The 18,799-nt window shown below is 46.4% G+C and overlaps 1 protein-coding gene across 24 annotated transcripts in view; it reads left to right on the forward strand.

Annotated features, from left to right (window-relative positions):
- Positions 1-18,799, forward strand: part of FRYL (FRY like transcription coactivator) — a 411,199-nt gene that overhangs the window by 170,122 nt on the left and 222,278 nt on the right. For 22 of the 24 annotated variants that reach the window (XR_010601883.1, XM_065598069.1, XM_065598065.1 and 19 more), the window contains one exon: positions 9,289-9,342. Coding sequence is in view for 21 of the 24 variants with exons in the window: in XM_065598069.1 (XP_065454141.1) it covers positions 9,289-9,342 (54 nt within the window). In the remaining 3 variants the exon portion in view is untranslated. The other 2 variants (XM_065598072.1, XM_065598074.1) reach the window with 2 other exon arrangements.

The raw sequence follows: 18,799 nt of genomic DNA on the forward strand, positions 1-18,799 counted from the left end.
TATTTATTTATTTATTTATTTATCTATCTATCTATTTATTTATTTATTTTATTTTACAATTTATTATTGTGCTATACTGCTATGCTGCCTTCTATTCCGGGTGCCCCATGGTCACAGCCGTTGTAGGTGGATGTGAGTTAGGAGCTTTTCTGAAGCTGAGGCTCCCCTGCCTCCTTTAGGCCATGCTGTTTGTTCAGCCCTCCTCTGCCCCCGTACATGTTTCCCAAATGATGGCTGCTCTGGCTGGACAGTCAGTTTCTGTCTCCTGCTGAAGTCCTGGTTATTGATTGGTGTTAGGCCCACGCCACAGAGAGCACATGCCCATTTAACTGTTTTCCTTTCCCCTTCTTTCATCTGTCCTTACCTGTTAGTTGCTCAATGTCCTCCTCTTCTTCCTTGTCCTCATCCTGCTTCCTCTGCCACTGAAGCTCCTGCTGCTGCAGTCACCAAATCGTCTGCTTGATATGGTGGGGGATGAAGTCCAAAGCCAAATTCATCTGGCTTTGAATGCCAAAATACAGCCCAAGCAGCTTCTGAATATTTCAGGTTACCAGCGTAGTACTATAGATCACTGTTGAGTTCATGCTGTCTGAGAGCATTTAAAAAATGACACTGACCTGCCAAGAAAGGGGAAACATGGGGCAGAGATGAGGAAACATGGAATTTTTAAAAAACTTGAACTTGCCTGGCTTCTGCTATGCATCCCGCAATGCACACTGAGAAAAGTCCCAGAATGCACACTATTCAGCAGCAAAGCAAAGGATCATGGGCTATCCTTTGAGAATGCCAAGCTGTTAGTAAGCAGCAAGCTACCGCCCTACATACACACTGATGCACATTAAAAGAGGATGCACCATCCCTTGTGCCCACTATTAGTTAGGCTTGTGTGTTGTGCATTACCTGACATGCATCAAAAAAAGCTGCAGCTTAAACCCAGATAAGCCCTTAGAGGCATTTTCACTATTTTTATTCTAAAATTGAAAATAATCCATGTAAGAGTAGGTGTGTAGCATGCAGCTATTCCATTCAATAAACACAATAATACAGGTGACAGGAAAGCCAAATGCTTGATATTGTAACTACTATGTTAATTATACTTTCTGAAATTCATGAAAATTCATGTAGGAAGTGTTTAGTTTATTTAGCATAATCAAATTCTTTTCAAGTAGTGGCAGTAGGCCAGTCTTCTGTTCCGATTCTTTCTCTCTTTTAAAAATAGAAATTCTGTATTATTAGATATTCAGATGAAGCACAATAATGGTGGACCATAAAGGTAAAGCTAAGGCTAAGGATAATTTTAGAGATGGATGGATGCAATTCCTCCCCTTACTCCCCACCAAACTTTCAGCCAGGTTTGGAGGTGAAGGAAGAGAGGTGAGGTGAACTCCTAGGGTTACCATTCGTCCGGATTTACCCGGACATGTCCTCCTTTTTGTGCTAAAAATAGCGTCCGGGGGGAATTTGTAAAGCACTCACAATGTCCGGGATTTCCCCCCTCCCCCGGCAGAGCAGAGCGAGCGGCTGGGAGGGCTGCAGGAAAGTCCCGGGCTGGACTCCGGAGCAGCTGTAGAGGAGCCGGATCCGCCCTGCATTCTGAGCAAGTGTATCAGCACAAAGTGCAGCCCTCCCCTTTTGCAACTGGGAGCGGTTTCTGCCATGCAGCGTAGCAAAACGGGAGCGAGAGCACTTTGTGCTGATACAAGGGCAGCTCTCCCCTGCAGTCTGGTCCGGCAGCACTGTGCAGGGCCAGGGACCGGTTTTGTTGTGCTGGGGAGCTTAGCCACGTGTCCGGCTCACACAGAGCCCAACACCCTGTTCTGAGCAGCAGGGTAAGGGGGCCAGGGGGCAGGAGAAGGGGCAGGGAGGTTCTGGAGGGGGCAGTCAAGAAACGGGGGGGGGCTTTTTGGGGGGAGTGGAGAAAGTTTTGGGCAGTCAGGATACAGGTAGGGGGTAGGGTCCTGGGGGGGCAGTTGGGGGGGGTCTTAGGAGGGGGCAGTTAGGGGACAAGGAACAGGGAGTCTTAGGTAGGGGGTGGGGTTCTGGAGGGCAGTTAGGAGCAGGGGTCCCAGGAGGGGGCAGTCAGGGGACAAGGAACAGGGAGTCTTAGGTAGGGGGTGGGGTTCTGGAGGGCAGTTAGGAGCAGGGGTCCCAGGAGGGGGCAGTCAGGGGACAAGGAGCGGGGGGGTGGGGGGCTGGGAGTTCTGGGGGGGAGTTGTCAGGGGGCAGGAGTGGGGAGAGGGATCGGAGCAGTCAGGGGACAGGGAGCAGAGGGGTTTAGATGGGTTGGGAGTTCTGGGGGGGGCTGTCAGGGGGCAGGAGTGCGGAGAGGGATCGGAGCAGTCAGGGGACAGGGAGCAGAGGGGTTTAGATGGGTTGGGAGTTCTGGGGGGGGCTGTCAGGGGGTGGGGAGTGGTTGGATGGGGCGTGGGAGTCCCAGGGGTCTGTCTGGGGGTGGGGGTGTGGATAAGGGTTGGGGCAGTCAGGGGACAAGAGGCAGGGAGGCTTAGATAGGGAGTGGAGTCCTGGGGGGCAGTTAGGGGCAGGGGTCCCAGGAGGGGGCAGTCAGGGGACAAGGAACGGGGGGAGGGTTGGGGGTTCTGGGGGGGCGGGAAGTGGGAGGGGCAGGGGCGGGGCTAGGGCGGGGCTCCTCCCGTCCTCTTTTTTGCTTGCTGAAATATGGTAACCCTAGAACTCCGCTTCAGAAGTGGAAGTGATATCTGCAACAGTGGGAGCACTTTAAACACTCCTGCCTTCCCTTAGGAGAAATACCAAATAGCTGGTGAATGGAGAGAAGAGTTCCAGAAGGGGAGCCAGAAGGCCAAATAGAGCTTCCTTCTTCCAACATGGTGCCACCGCACAAGTCTATAAACACATATGCATGCTGGTACCATTCTGAATGAAGGGGGAAGAGTACTGTGAATAAAGAGAGTCGTTCCCTTCCCCCATTGGGGAGATAAAGAACCCCTGGTATTGAGAGGGGTGAAGGGGACATAAGTTCCTGGCCCAGGGAAATATGGGAGTGGGGATTTGAAGAGATGTAGGACTTCTGGCATTCGGAGGTGAAGTGGTGGTACAGGTTCTGAACCTGGGGGATTATGGAAGAGAGGGCAGTGGGTCCTGGGGCGTGAGGGCTAGTATGGACGAGGGGACACTGAGTCCCTGGAATGGGGAGGATGCAAGGGGGAACATACAACCCCTGGCATATAAGGAGGACATAAATACTTTGTTGTATATAATTTTGTTTTACATTATTCTAGTATTGTTTAGTGGATGTAAATGTGTGGTATAAATGGTATGTAGTGGGGCACTGATGACATGTTTGGAAAAGGAGAGGTGAAGAGGCTGAACTTGCCTGCTCAGTGAGCTAACTGTCACCCCCCACAGTCTTTGGATCTGAATTACATCTCTAGTGTCTATATTCATAGTTCCTGCTGCTGTTTTCCGATACAGTTGATTCCAGATAGCAGAATTTATGCACAACTTCTAGCATGGTGCTAACTATTAAAACTTCTGGTGCCGTCAAAACATCTAGTGTCAAAATCATTGTTGTCTTTAGACTGATTGTTTTCATCACAGGCTAATGCAAAGCTATTGCAAAGTTGCTGGAGCTCCTTGTCACTTTGTGTGAAAAACACTGTATCATCGGCAAAAAGAAGTTCTTTTAACAGCTGAAGTACTGAAACAAGGAGGACAGGTTGTACTTAAACATCTGCACAATGTCTTGCTTGCCTGCTAAAGGGAAGGAGAGGCACCAAAAGACACAGAGAATGCAACATCATAAGTGTATACAAACAAAGGAGATGAGAGATTGCAACAATTACAGAGGAATCTCTTTTTTGTGTTGCTGGCAAGGCATTTGCATGGATCATTCTCAATAGACTGCAAATTCTTGCTGAACATGTATATCCAGAGTTAGTGCAGCTTCCATGTCAGTAGATCGACTATCAACATGGTCTTTGCACTAAGGCAATTGCAAGAAAAGTATCAAGAACAAGGAAAAACCGCTCCGTGGCCTTTGTAGATCTTACAAAGGCTTTTGACTTTGTCAGCAGAAAGAGCCAATTCCAATTGCGAGAGAGAATTGGTTACCCTGCAATCTCCCTGTCATAACTATAAAGGGAAGGGTAACAGCCCTCCTGTGTACAATACTATAAAATCCCTCCTGGCCAGAGACTCCAAAATCCTTTTACCTGTAAAGGGTTAAGAAGCTCAGGTAACCTGGCTGACATCTGACCCAAAGGACCAATAAGGAGACAAGATACTTTCAAATCTTGGTGGGGGGAAGGCTTTTGTTTGTGCTCTTTGTTTTGGGGGTTGTTCGCTCTTGGGACTGAGAGGGACCAGACATCAATCCAGGCTCTCCAAATCTTTCTGAACAAGTCTCTCATATTTCAAACTTGTAAGTAAACAGCCAGGCAAGGCGTGTTAGTTTTTATCTTTGTTTTCTCAACTTGTAAATGTACCTTTTTGCTAGAGTGTTTATCTCTGTTTGCTGTAACTTTGAACCTAAGGCTAGAGGGGATTCCTCTGGGCTCTTTAGGTTTGATTACCCTGTAAAGTTATTTTCCATCCTGATTTTACAGAGATGATTTTTACCTTTTTCTTTAATTAAAGCCTTCTTTTTAAGAACCTGATTGATTTTTTCCTTGTTTTTAGATCCAAGGGGGTTGGATCTTGATCCACCAGGAGTTGGTGGGAGAAAGGAGTGGGATGGTTAATTTCTCCTTGTTTTAAGATCCAAGGGGTTTGGATCTGTATTCACCAGGGAATTGGTGAAGAGTCTCTCAAGGCTACCCAGGGAAGGGAATTAGCATTTTGGGAGTGGTGGCAGCGGACCAAATCTAAGCTGGTAGTTAAGCTTAGAAGTTTTCATGCAGGCCCCCACATTTGTACCCTAAAGTTCAAAGTGGGGAAGCAGCCTTGACACCCCCTAAGTCTGATTTGAGCCTTCCATGATGGCATGAAGGCTACAGTCCAGTATGATGATGATCAACCTGAAGTGATGTCAAACAAGGAAGTGTTTTGACACTAACACTCTTCCATATATTCTTCTCTGTTGCTTTGTCATGCTTTCTCATCTAGCATCCAGGGTGTATATCGTTATAAAGATCAAGTGGAAAATTCTTCAACATTGCATGTCTAAGAGCAAAAGGGAAAATCAAACACCTATGTATAACTAAGGCTGCGAGTCTGTCACGGAAGTCATGGATTCCGTGACTTCTGCAGTGGCCAGTGCAGCTGGCCCGGGGGCCGCCTGAGCAACTCGGGCAGCCCCTGGGCCAGCCACACTGGCCGCTGCTGGGGCAGTGTCAGGCCACTGTGCCCCCCACCCCAGCAGCAGCAGGTGTTTGAGTGCTGGAGGGAGTTCAGGGCTCAGGCAGGGAGTTGGGGCACAGGAGGGGGTGAGGGCTTCAGGTGGCACTTACTTTGGGGGGCTCCCTGGAAGCGGCAACATGTCCCTGGGCTCCTAGGTGGAGGCGTGGCCAGGCAGCTCTGTGTGCTGCGTCCACCGGCTGGCATCACCCCCATAGCTCCCATTGGCCATGGTTCCCTGCCAAAAGGAGGTGTGGAGCTGGCGCTTGGGGCAGAGACCGCACGCGGAGCCCCATGGCTGTGCCTCTGTCTAGGAGCCAAGGGACATGTTGCTGCATAGAGTCAGGTAAGGAGTCTGCCAGCCTGGCCAACCCCCTCCCCCTAAGCAGCAGTAGGGGTTCCAGGCTGCACGCTGCTCTCCCCCCCGCTCCTCCAGAGCAGCCAAAATTTAGTCAGGGGTATATAGTACAAGTCATGGATAGGTCAACGACTGTGAATTTTTGTTTACTGCCCATGACCTGTCCATGACTTTTACTAAAAATACCCATGACTAAAACATAGTCTTACCTATAACACATGTAATAAGGAAGTGATATACAGGAGTTCTGATAGATTTATCTTTATTGTCTGGCCCCAGTCACATGGTCAGGGTCACAAAAGGTCAAATACCTGTCATATTAAAGCAGCCAGTCTTCATTTACTCCAGTGACTACAGTTTATTTTTTTTAAATCAAATGTAAATAATACATAATAGCAACTAAAAATAATTACAGACGATTATAGCCAATTAATAAAATACCCAAATAGGTATGTCTTGGCTGAAGATCAGGGTAAATGAGAAGATTATTCCGCCTCCTTTTGGAAATCTGATAATGACTCATATCTTTGAACCTCATTGGCTTTCTCATCACAATGCTACTTGTTCTCAAAATAGTTCTTTCTGCAGTGGACTATTTAGACACTATGGGCATGTAAAGGCTAGGAAAAGTATTTATTTATTTTTATTTTAACCTTGTGTTAGTATTAGTTTTCACGTTGTTAGCAGGTTGAGGGTACCTTAACCAGTCAACAGGTGTGAAAACTACAAACTGCCTTGTTCACACTAGGATATTACCATGTTAGCTAACATGCTTTTAAAAAAATACCAAAAACTTTTCTCCAAGCCTCTGTCAGCATAGCCCCCGCATGTAGACACAACTTACACTGACAGGAGGAGTTTTTCTGCAAGTGCAGGAACACCACCTTCCCAAAGGACATTAGCTTGCTGACTAAAGTATTCTGTTGGCATGATTGCATCTACACTGGGGGAGGATAGGTGTCAGACTAGAGATGTCAGTCAGGAGTGTGTGTGTGGTTTTTCATTCCTGCCCCCACCCCACCCCACTGGCTGACAGCTATGCTAGTATAATTTGTAAGTGTAAACCACGCCTCAGGGAAGACATGGGCTATTTCTACACTATGGTCTGGTCTAAGTTTTTCCAGCATAGCTGGAAACACCCTGACCAACATAGCTATGCCAAGTTAACTGCCACTGTGGCCGCAGATATGTCTGTGGAAGAATGCTTCTCTTGACCTAGCTAACTTCATTCGGGGAGGAGATGTTCCCATGTGCATCGATAGAAAAACTTTTCCGATGCCGCAGGATGCATCTACAGTATAGGATTATGCCAGCATAGCTACGCTGACATAGATATGCCAGTATAGTCTCCAAAGTATAGATATATTCTGAGTTGAATCAGTCATCTGGAGCCTGTATTATTTGCTCCTGAAATTTTTTAGTGTCAGGGTTTGTCTATGCAAATAATTTTTAGCTTTATTTAATTGCCAATTAGCTCAAGGTAATGAATGTGTGTAAAGGCTAGTGTGAACCCTCCCCAAGCATTTGTTCCAGGTTATGAATATTTGTTGTTTACCCTAGACTGAGCTCTAGAATAAATGTTTATAGCCAGGGACAAATGTTTGGGGAGCATCCATGATAAACATGTTCATTGCATGGAGTTAATTTCCAGCATCTTAAAGTGCCACCGCCAAGATGTTTTGACTCCAAATTCGATTGAAAATATGTTTGTATTTATAGATTTCAGGGCCTGAAGGGACCATTCTGATCATCTAACACATGCCACAGAACTTGTGGTAATGCCTAGAGCATATTTTTTAGAAAAACATCACATCTTCATGTCAAATTGTCAGTGATGGAGAATTCACAAAAACCCTTGGTAAATTGGTTTAGAGTATTAACTATAGGGGTTGCCAACCCTCCCGGATTGGCCGGGACTCTCCTGGATCTCTCAGTGGCTACTGAAACCAATCCGGGAGATTTTAATAGGCCGCTAAAAGTCCGGTCAGTGGTGCAGTGGGACTAAGGCAGGCTTCCTACCTGCCCTGGCTCCGCATGGCTCCCGGAAGCGACAGGCACGTCCCTGTGGCTCCTATGCGCAGGGGCAGCCAGGGCGTCACTGCGTGCTGCCCCCACCCCGAGTGCCGACTCTGCAGCTTCCATTGGCTGGGAACCATGGCCAATGGGAGCTACGGGGACAGTGCCTGCATGCAGGGGCAGCGCACAGAGCTGTCTTGGCCACTCCTAAGCCTAGGAGCCAGACATGCCGGTCGCTTCAGGGAGCCGCCTGAGGTAAGCGCCACCCAGTCATAGCCCGCAAATCCCTCACCCCCTCCAGCACCCCAACCCCCTGAGCCTCCTCCCACACCCAAACTCCCTCCCAGAGCCTGCACCCCGAACCCACTCCTGCACTCCAATCCCCTGCCCCAGGCACAGCCCGGAGCCCCCTCCAAACCCATCAGTCCCACCTCATAGCCCAGAGCCAGCACTCCCTCCCGCACCCCAACCCCCTGCCCCAGCCCGGTGGAAATGAATGAGGGTAGGGGAGAGTGAGCGACGGAGGGAAGGGGGATGGAGTGGGCAGGGTAGGGGTGGGGTAGGGGGGGCAAGGGTTTTTGGGTTTCTGTGATTAGATGGTTGGCAACCCTACCTAACTAGTAGATCATGGCCCACACAATAATGTGGGACTAAGGAATTTGTGTCTGTTTCTTTCTTGGCTTGGCCTCATGGGAAGAGCCTTAAAATTGTATTTTTGATAACATGAGTTTGGGTAATCTTGACGATCATAAATCAAACACAATAGTGTCATACTCAGAAGTATTTTAAATGGGTACTTTTGTTCTAGTTTCTGAACATTTTTTTCTTTTAATATTTTAATATTTATTTCATCATTTTACCTTGAATATATTTGCTCAACCCAGTATATTTTATAATGATTGATAGTCATGAGGTACTGATACAAACTTGTAACTTTTGTTTGATATTAATATTGCATTTTTCCTCTACAAGGCTATCTCAAATGTAATCGTACTTATAACCGGTATCTTAATTTTATTGTACATCAATTTCTCTTTCTTTTACAGTAGGAAAAGTGAGGGGCAAAAAAATAGATGGGGATTGGATTGAGCCTCCACTTTCACGAAGGCCTTATTGTTTCCCCTCTTATGACTTCCTTTCTCCCTATATCTTTCTCCCATGATCATGAATATGCTGTGTCTAGGAGGGCTGGATGGGATTTTCGTAGAAGTCCGTTTGTCACTCATCTCCAGCTATCCAGGTGGAGCAGCATGATGATCTTTTTAAGCCCCTGCTGAGGAATGAGACCTAGACATCTTCTGGAATTCAGAAATTCCAGGTTTTGTGATTGACAGCATATAGTGCGACAACTAAGCCACTAAACTAGCTGGTTCATGTCTGATCTTTTCTATGTTCAGTTCACATCTTCAAAAATTTTTCCAGCTGGACAATGCAGCTGGAATTGAGACTGATCTATGCCTCTTTACATTTTCATAAAGTAGGTTGATTCCTGCTTTTTACACCTATGTTATATCACATTTGCTTGTTTTGCTTGTTGCAGTGCTTTGTTTATAGCTAATTGCATGGTTCGTACTTTCTGATGATTTTTATTCTATTTCTAGGAAAAGCTCTTGTCAAGATCTCTTCAGAGAGGTGAAGATCTTCAATTTGATCAGGTAGGAAACACTTTCATTTAAGATATTGCATTGTCTGTTTTTGTTTTTTCAGGCTTTATGGAATTAAGAAGTTCTGTGCAAGCAGAGGTTAGCAGTTCTACTGTTCAGATGATTAACTTAGAATGTTACTGTACTGGTTTATGTTAAATAATTACCAGAGATAATAAGTCCCGATTTTTGTTACCTACTCTAAAAAGTGATATAATATACTCATAGATAAATAATTTAAAGGTGACAAATCCAAAATAGAATGTAGAAATGAGACCAGGAGCTGAAAGATAATAATTATATGTTTCTGGCTTTGACACAGAGTTCTTGTAACCTTGGGCAAGTCATTTTAATGTTTCTGTCTAAATTTTCCCATCTCTAAAATAATGATAATTTCAGTGATTTTTGTAAGGCTTAATTACTATAAGGTACTTTTAGATCCTTGAGTGGAGGGCATAATAGTCATATGATGGATCCTCTAATCTGTTTAATTTTAGGATTTTCTATAGTGCTCCTTACTGTATTCTCTAATACCCCATTGTGTTTCATTCATTTAAAGGGAACTATTCACAGGGCATGGCTACACTTGCAGATGTAGAGCGCTGTGAGTTAAACCCACCTTTGGAGAGCGCAGTAGGGAAAGTGCTGCAGTCTGTCCACATTGACAGTCTGTCCGCTGCTGAGGGTGACCTGGGAAGCAAGGGAGGGTCTTCTACTGCAATGCGGCTTCCGCCCTGGCCCATATGCAGCTTGCCTGTGTGCAGCAATGGTCCCCCCGCCCCTCACGGCACAGTGGCACGGACAAGTTAGCCTGACTGGGACAAGGACCATAGTGGCTCTCCTGAGAAACCTGTGCAAGCGTATTACCCAAGTTCTGGATGAGATCTTTGAAGAGATCCCTGAGGCCGATTACCGCGCTATGAGAGAGCACATCAACACACTATTCCGCATCTAGGCGTGCCTAACCCTCCTTGCCCCAAGACCCCGCACCGAATAACTTTCTTCCCAAAATAAAAGCCGCTTACCGGAAACCTCCTCTGGTGTTTGTCCTTCCCCAAGCACTGGCTGCTGCGACTGGCTACCTTGCTCCTGGCTTGAGAACAACTCCTGGCTGCATGCATCTAGCGATTCTGGGGTGTCTTCTTCTGCCTCAGCACCCTCGCTCCCGCTTTGCTCCTCCTCCTGCCTTGTTAGACTGGGCTCTGAAGTGTCCATGGTGGTCCCCGGAGTGGAGGTGGGGTCGCTCCCAAGTAACGCGTCCATCTCTTTGTAGAAATGGCAGGTCGCGGGGCAGCACCGGAGCGGTGGTTTGCCTTGCGGGCTTTGAGGTCTGCATTCCTCAGCTCCTTCACTTTAATCCTGCACTGCTGTGCGTCCCGGTCATGGCTCCTTTCCATCATGTCCCTTGATATCTGCCCGAAGGTATCGTAATTCCTACGGCTGAAGTGCAGCTGGGACTGGACAGCTTCCTCCCCCCAAACACTGATGAGACCCAGCAACTCACCATTGCTCCATGCTGGGGCTCGCCTGGCACGTGGAGGCATGGTCACCTGGAAAGATTTGCTGATAGCCTGGCTGAGCAAACAGGAAGGGGATTTTCAAAATTCCCAGAGAATTTAAAGGGCAGGTCTGATGGTTGGTCACCTGAGGGCAGGGCAGTAGAGTTCAAAGTGATGACGAGAGTGGCTAGCACAGGCATTGTGGGACACTTCTGGAGGCTGATCAGAGTGCACTATAGGCCCAGGGCGTCCTTACTGGCGCCGTGGCGCTCCAGTGGGGGCGCCGCAAACGTTATTCCACTCGCTGAGATGGAGTACCAGCAGCGCTGTAGCTGTGGAGTCAGAGCGCTCTATGGGCCTTGGCAGTGTGGACAGGGAGTGAGCTAGTGTGCAAGGGGCTTCTTTATTGCCCTGTAACTCGCAAATGTAGCCAAGCCCACAGTGTGTAAAGTGAAGGGTATGTGCAAGTCTCTGCAGGATCAAGGCCTTAGTGCTTATCTATATAATAAGATTCCAGGATTGTCATTCCGTTTGTGTGTCACTCTGAAGCCTAGAATGTCTGAGTAAGTGTGAAGTGATGAAAATAGCTACAAGTGTGGTTGAGAACTCTGATTATTTAGAATATCACCAGATTCAATTATCACTGGGATACAGTCCAGTTTTTAAATTCTCAACCATTTTAACTTTACAAATTACACCCATGTGGTGTACAGCTACGGTAAGACATGTATCTGTACCATGCCAAAAGCCCTGAACCACTGTGTATTGGAGGTAACTCATTAAGTTAGCACACTTACTCTGCTATTAATTTGCATGCTACACTTTCATTGGTTGTATACAGGCAACTGCATGGATGGTGGATTACTTGGACAAACTGCTACACTCATTCGACAGCATGGGCTTTTATCTACTAGTTATTGTTTCTAGTTCTGTCATCACATGGGCTTCAATCCTCCAGAGCCCTGCTGGTTTATTGCCCGTCCCTAAGAACATAACTCCTAACTTTATTATTGAATAATATATTGTTGTATGCAGCTCACTATTTGTTTATGTCCAGATCATTTTGGTAGATTGTTCTTTTGCATGTTTCCTCTGGTTTGCGTGTTTAGCATTGTGACAGAAGGCCTAGGGACCCTGCCCAAACTATATAGTTCATGTCGGGGGGTGGGGGTGCGGTGGGGAAATCCAACCCAAAACAATTCCCACCCTCAGCCTGCTTGAGGGATTTATCAAGTGACCCGACTGAAACCGGCCAGCCAAGGTGGCCTGTGAAAAGCAGTGTTTGAGCTAGGTTGATAAGCCTTTGAAAGGTGGTCAATCATTAAAGGGTTTTATTTTCTCGAGGACTGTTGCCTAGAAGGTGGAAAATGATACGATTTTATGAATAGTTTTTGAATCTCTTTGATTTCAGAAAACTAGGATATAATATTAACTTGACAGGGGACACAGAAAAAGTGTTGGTATTAAGACTTCACTGAAGTACTGACAAGTGGACTAGAATAGTTTGAGAAAGGGGATTGCTTTCAGGGGATGTAAGCCAATCCCTTTTTTTTTTTCCTTCGGTAACTAAGGTGAAAGTACCTGGTCTATTTTCACTTGAGATATGTTAAGCAAACCATTTCTGTTGTTTTAATTCCATTTCCTATTTTTAATCTTATTTTTGTTGAGATTACTTTTGTTTAGGTAGTTTTATGCAGATGACCTCAAATAAGAAAACTCCATGAGGTGAGGTGCAGACAATCCTATCTCAGTGAATTGTGTTACTGTGAAGCTGCAGTAGACAAACCCAAGGAGGAAGCTGAAAGACTAAGAAGGAGACAATAGTTAATGATGGGTGTTCAGACATATTTGATCATAATTGAATTTACAGCCTTGCTACTCAATATATGGCATGAGGTTGTGTTTTTTGTGTCCCCATTTCTGATTCTGTTATACTCATTTGATGTAATGTCCAGAGATGGATAGAACATGTTGTTTAGAAGTGAGGAAATGTCTCTGAAAGCCAATATGCAGAGGGAGCTGTTGTGTAACCTAGGTGGTTTTCTGCATTGCAGCAGCTCCTGCAGCAGCATTGTCAACAGAGCTCTTGCCCTGTTGCAGCAGAAGAGGAGAATATAAGGCGAGACCCAAGGGGAAGCTGAATAGACAGCCCAGGTGGAGAGAGAAGGGAGACTCTGAGTTGGAGTGAGAGGGTAGGAGAACCACGGAGGCTGCCTTTCTAAACCTTTTCAGGTCAGAACAGCACTATGTTGGAGTGAGAAGCTGAACTTAGCCTAAGGAAAGAGCATCACAGCTGGAGTTAGTCCCTCAACTGAAAACTAAATACCACTGATTTGCAACTTTTTCTAATGAAAGTATTAATAAAGTTTGCTGAACCCTAGAATGTTTATTTTTATAAACTTTATAATTGTTCTCCACTTACATTTCTTACTATTAATGATTGGTCTCTTCCTATTAAGCCATATGGAAGATCTACAATATACAAATGAATGTGTTTGTAGGGAGAAATCAGAATAGAGCAGAAGAGATTATAAACTTCTAGATCCTTGAAATACAGAGTAATAAACCAAAAACTATTTAATTACACTCTGTATTACTAATTTCATATTTTGATTATTTTCTTTGTGTCTGATTTTGACTTAGTCTTTGTGAAACAAGGAATTTGTTATAGCAAGATCTGTATTTTAAAGGTGTTGAAAACATACTGAAGCAGAAGGACAGGGTAGAATGACATGGATGAGTTTGTGGGAATAGGAACTGTGGATCTTTGCAGAATTTTTAGAAGAAATACACTGTTTTAGTGGGAGGTCAAAAATTGTTTCTATCACTTCACTTTGTGTTTATATATTAAATCCTTACAAAAATAAATGCTGCAGTGGTGCACAGAATTGCAGTAAATAAGATTCTGGGCTCAGTAACGTAGTACAAATGCTGCATTCAAATTTTGAGGTGGGAATGGAGGGAATAGACAAACTCCTTAGGACTGACCATATTCTGGTCAGAGGAGGCCATAGAGATTGCTTTCCTGTGTATTGCTCTCAGTGAGGCAGGAGCAGGAGTCAAACTGGAAAAGTGAGAGCCACAGAGATCAGAAAAACTCCTGGATGGGGATTAGTTGTCATTCTGCCTCTTAGAGCAAGTGAGTAGGATGAGCAAATTAGCTGAAAAATGGGACTATAATTTGCCTTTATTGTAAGCATAACCAGACCTAAGAGAGCCACATAAGACTGTAATTTTACTGTGGAAAAGAAATAATGCTTTAGTCTTCAAATAGGAAGACTATTCTCTTAAATCTCATTGAGGTTTTTTTCCTATTTTGGAAAGAGAGATTCCAAAGTTAGCTAAAAGATGCAAAGTCCAAAGAAAAAGAAGCAAATCTTTACTCTGAAGCATTTCTAAAATGTGAAAAATTTGAATATTAAAGTATTTAAATATTCCTGTTATTTAAGGCATGTTATAAAGAAGCTATCTGAAGAGATGTTACATTACCAACTACTTTTTATAGTTGATTCATTGTTCTTATTTATCCCCTGCACACTTCAAAACATTTTTATTTTATTTTAAGAAATATTGTTTCCTCCTTGTTGCTAATGCAGCTTGAAATTAACATAGTTTTGTTTACTTGCCTTTTTTGTTTATCATAGGAATCCTATTTAATCCTGAACTTTTGGTGTTTTTCTAACATTAGCACTAGCAAAATTTTATTTGGGGCCTTTTCCATTGACCACTGTTATCCACAGTCCTTTTAAGGCAGGCGTGGGCAAACTTTTTGGCCCGAGAGCCACATTGGGGAATAGAAATTGTATGGTGGCCCATGAATGCTCACAAAATTGGGGTTGGGGTGGGGCTGGGGATGAGGAGTTTGGGGTGTAGGGAGGGTGCTCTGGCTGGGATTGAGGGGTTTGGAGAGCAGGAGGAGGATCAGGGCTGGGGCAGGGGGTTGGGGTGTGGGGAGAGGCTCTGGGGGTGCAGGCTCCAAGCAGCGCTTACCTCAAGCAGCTCCCAGAAGCAGTGGCCTGTCCCTTCTCCGGCACCTATGCAGAGGCACAGCCAGGAGGCTCTGCACGCTGCCCCAGCCGCAGGCACTGCCCCTGCAGCTCCCATTGGAGCGTATAGGAACCAGAGTGGGGCCATGCTGTGGTTTCCAGGAGCCGCGTGGTGCAGTCCCGACCCAGTGCCCTGGCCGGAGCGTGGCCATGCTGCGTGGTACGGTCCTCGACCCAGTGCCCTGGCCAGAGTGGGCTGAGCCGCGTGGTGCGGCCCCGACCCTGCGCCCTGGCTGGCACGTTGGAGCAGGGCCAAGCCACGTGGTATGGCCCCCGACTCAGCTCCCCGGCCGGAGCGGGGCCGAGCCACGTGGTGCAGCCCCTGACCCAGCGCCCCGGCCGGAGCGGGGTCAAGCCATGTGGTGCAGCCCCCAACCCAGCCCCGCGGCTGGAGCACCGGAGCGGGGCCACGCCGTGTGGTGTGGCTCGCGGGCTGGCTTACAAACGGCTCACGGGCCGGATCCAGCCCGCGGGCCCTAGTTTGCCCACTCCTGTTCTAAGGGCTCTTCAGGATTGAGTCATTCTCACTAGCACACAAAGGAAGAGGGCTTCAGGAGCATTTCGTTCTCTGCTCCAGGTAGCCAGAATACCTTCATAGCACATGAGAATGCTGGAAGGTGTGCCCAGTTATAGAACCAGGACACACTCTATATCCCTAGCAGAATGTGATTTGAAAGGCATATAAGCCTCCTGCTGACTACATCATATGCTGACATCAGCAATGTGTGCTAGCCTACAGTGCATCTGAGTGCACTTTACTGTTGGTCAGAGAAAGAGAAACATGTGTTCTGCAGTGAGGAATGCTGTCCTGTGCTAGCAGGATTCTCAGTCTAGAGTACACTTTCCATCTTCTCCTCACTGTGCTTGCTGCCTTCATCATGGGCCTGATTTAGTCCTAAAGTCGAATCAGTTTCCTCTACAAATATTGATAGGCTTTCCTTCAGACTTCTCAGTGAAGACCGAAACAAAGTAGTCATTATGCATCTCGTCCATTTCCAAGTTTCCTGTTACTGTTTCTCTCTCTTCACTGAGCAGTGGGCCTACCCTGTCTTTGGTCTTCCTCTTGCTTCTAATGTATTGATAAAAAGTCTTCTTGTTTCCCTTTATTCTCGTAGCTAGTTTGAGCTCATTTTGTGCCTTTGCCTTTCTAATCTTGCCCCTGCATTCCTGTGTTGTTTGCCTATATTCATTCTTTGTAATCTGTCCTAGTTTCCATTTTTTATATGAGTCCTTTTTATTTTTTAGATCATGCAAGATCTTGTGGTTAAGCCAAGGTTGTCTTTTGCCACATTTTCTATCTTTTCTAACCAGAGGAATAGCTTGCTTTTGGGCCCTTAATAGTGTCCCTTTGAAAAACTGCCAACTCTCCTCAGTTGTTTTTCCCCTCAGTCTTGATTCCCATGGGACCTTACCTATCAGCTCTCTGAACTTACCAAAATCCGCCTTCCTGAAATCCATTGTCTCTATTTTGCTGTACTCCCTTCTACCCTTACTTAGAATTGCAAACTCTGATTTCATGATCACTTTCACCCAAGCTGCCTTCTACTTTCAAATTCTCAATGAGTTCCTCCCTATTTGTTAAAATCAAGTCTAGAACAGCTTCCCCCTTAATAGCTTTTTCAACCTTCTGAAATAAAAAGTTGTCTGCAATGCAGTCCAAGAACTTATTGGATAGTCTGTGCCCCGCTATATTTTCCCAACATATATCTGGATAGTTGAAGTCCCCCATCACCACCAAATCTTGGGCTTTGGATGATTTTGTTAGTTGTTTAAAAAAAGCCTCATCCACCTCTTCCACCTGGTTAGGTGGCCTGTAGTAGACTCCTAGCATGAGATCATCCTTGTTTTTTACCCCTTTTAGCCTAACTCAGAGACTCTCAACACTTCTGACTCCTATGTCCATCTCCACCTCAGTCCAAGTGTGTACATTTTTAATATATAACGCAACACCTCCTCCCTTTTTCCCTTGTCTATCCTTCCTGAGCAAGCTGTACCCATCCCCACACCAACATTCCAATCATGTGTATTATCCCACCAAGTTTCAGTGATGCCAACAATGTCATAGTTGTATTTATTTATTAGCACTTCCAGTTCTTCCTGCTTATTACCCATACTTCTCGCATTTGTATATAGGCATCTAAGATACTGGTTCGATCTTGCCTCCCAGTTTGCCCTGACCCTCCTTTCTCTCTGCCATTATAGCCCACACTCCCTCTTATTTCCGACCCATTCCCAGGTCTCCATGTTCCCCACTTATCTGTGGGCTTTGCTCACCTGTCCCCGTAGAACCTAGTTTAAAGCCCTCCTCACTAGGTTAGCCAGTCTGTGTTCAAATAGGGTCTTCCCTTCCTCGAAAGGTGAACGCCATCTCTGCCTAGCAGTCCTTCCTCGAATAGCATCCCATGGTTGAGGAAGCCAAAGCCCTCCTGGCGACACCATCTTCGCAGCCAGGCATTCACCTTCATGATGCATCTGTCTCTGCCCGGGCCCCTACCTTTGACAGGAAGAATCGAAGAGAATACCACCTGCGCTCCAAACTCTTTCACCCGTACTCCCAGAGCCCTGTAGTCACTCTTGATCCGCTCAGTGTCACACCTCGCAGTATCATTTGTGCCCACATGGATGAGTAGTATGGGGTAGTAGTCAGAGGGCTGGATAATACTCGACAATGCCTCCGTAACATTTCGGATATGGGCCCCCTGCAGGCAGCATACCTCCCGAGATGAAATGTCAGGGCGACAAATGGGCGCCTCCGTTCCCCTCAGCAGAGAGTCTCCGACCACCACTACCCTACATTTCCTATTCGCAAGTGGTGGCAGCAGACCTCCCAGCCTTAGGGGTATGAGGCTTCTCCTTCTTTACTGTAGGGGGTGATTCCTTCTCTCCTGTATCAAGAAGAGCATAACGGTTACCTATTACCATGGCAGGAGGGTTCGGAGCAGGGGTGGAGCACTGCCTGCTGCCAGAAGTAACCAGCTGCCAGTGTCCACCCTGAGCCATCTCCTCCTCCACCAGTGGTGTATCAGCAGTCCTGTGTACTGGGACAGCTACCTCAGCTGTCTCCACATGGACACTGTCCAGGAATTGCTCATGGATTCGGATGCTCCTCAACCTAGCCACCTCCTCCTGTAGCTCTCCCACCTGCTGCCTGAGAGATTCCATCAGCAGGCACCTTTCACATTGGATGATCCCGCCAGCCTGGATATCACTAAGTGGAAATTGCAAGTTACAGTCTCTGCAAAACCACACCAGGATCTGGGTAGAAGCATCCATGCTCAGGCGCTCTGTTGGGCTACAGGGGCAGGTGGAGGAGACAGAAGCAGTGCTGGCACAGGTGTTGCGGGTCTTCCTAACCATCGTAAGCCTCCCTCTGTCAAATTCCCTCTCAGACTCCCCTGTCTGCAGCCCCCTGTCCGCTGAAAGGGTTGTTTAAGCAAGAAGTTTTGAATGTAGTTGGTTTATAGGTTTCCCGCTCCCTTCCCAAACTCCCTTGCGAAACTCCCTGTTAGCAGCCCCTGTCGCTTGTGCCCTGCTTTATAAAGCCCTGGCCTGTATGAATGCCCCACCCACTGATTAAGGCTCAGCCAATTACCAGAGGCTTCTAGCTTTCAGACCTTCCTTTGAAGCTCACAGCTTCCAACTGCCAGCCACAGCACACAGTCCTTCAACCAACCAACCAACCAAACAGACAGACAAACACAAGCTCAGCACACAGCAAGTAACCCCCAAACACAAACAAACATACACTACAGACAGTCACTTACCCCAAGGGTGCTGTATTGCTGCTCCTTCACCTGGAGAACTCCCTTGCGAAACTCCCTGTTAGCAGCCCCTGTTTGCAAAAATGACTTTAGTAATACTTTGGACCAATAGAAAAGTTTTTAAATAAAACTTTCCAATCACTGGCGTTGACCAATGATCAGA

The sequence above is a fragment of the Chrysemys picta genome, chromosome 5 (assembly GCF_011386835.1).
Source record: "Chrysemys picta bellii isolate R12L10 chromosome 5, ASM1138683v2, whole genome shotgun sequence".
Lineage (NCBI taxonomy): Eukaryota > Metazoa > Chordata > Testudines > Emydidae > Chrysemys > Chrysemys picta.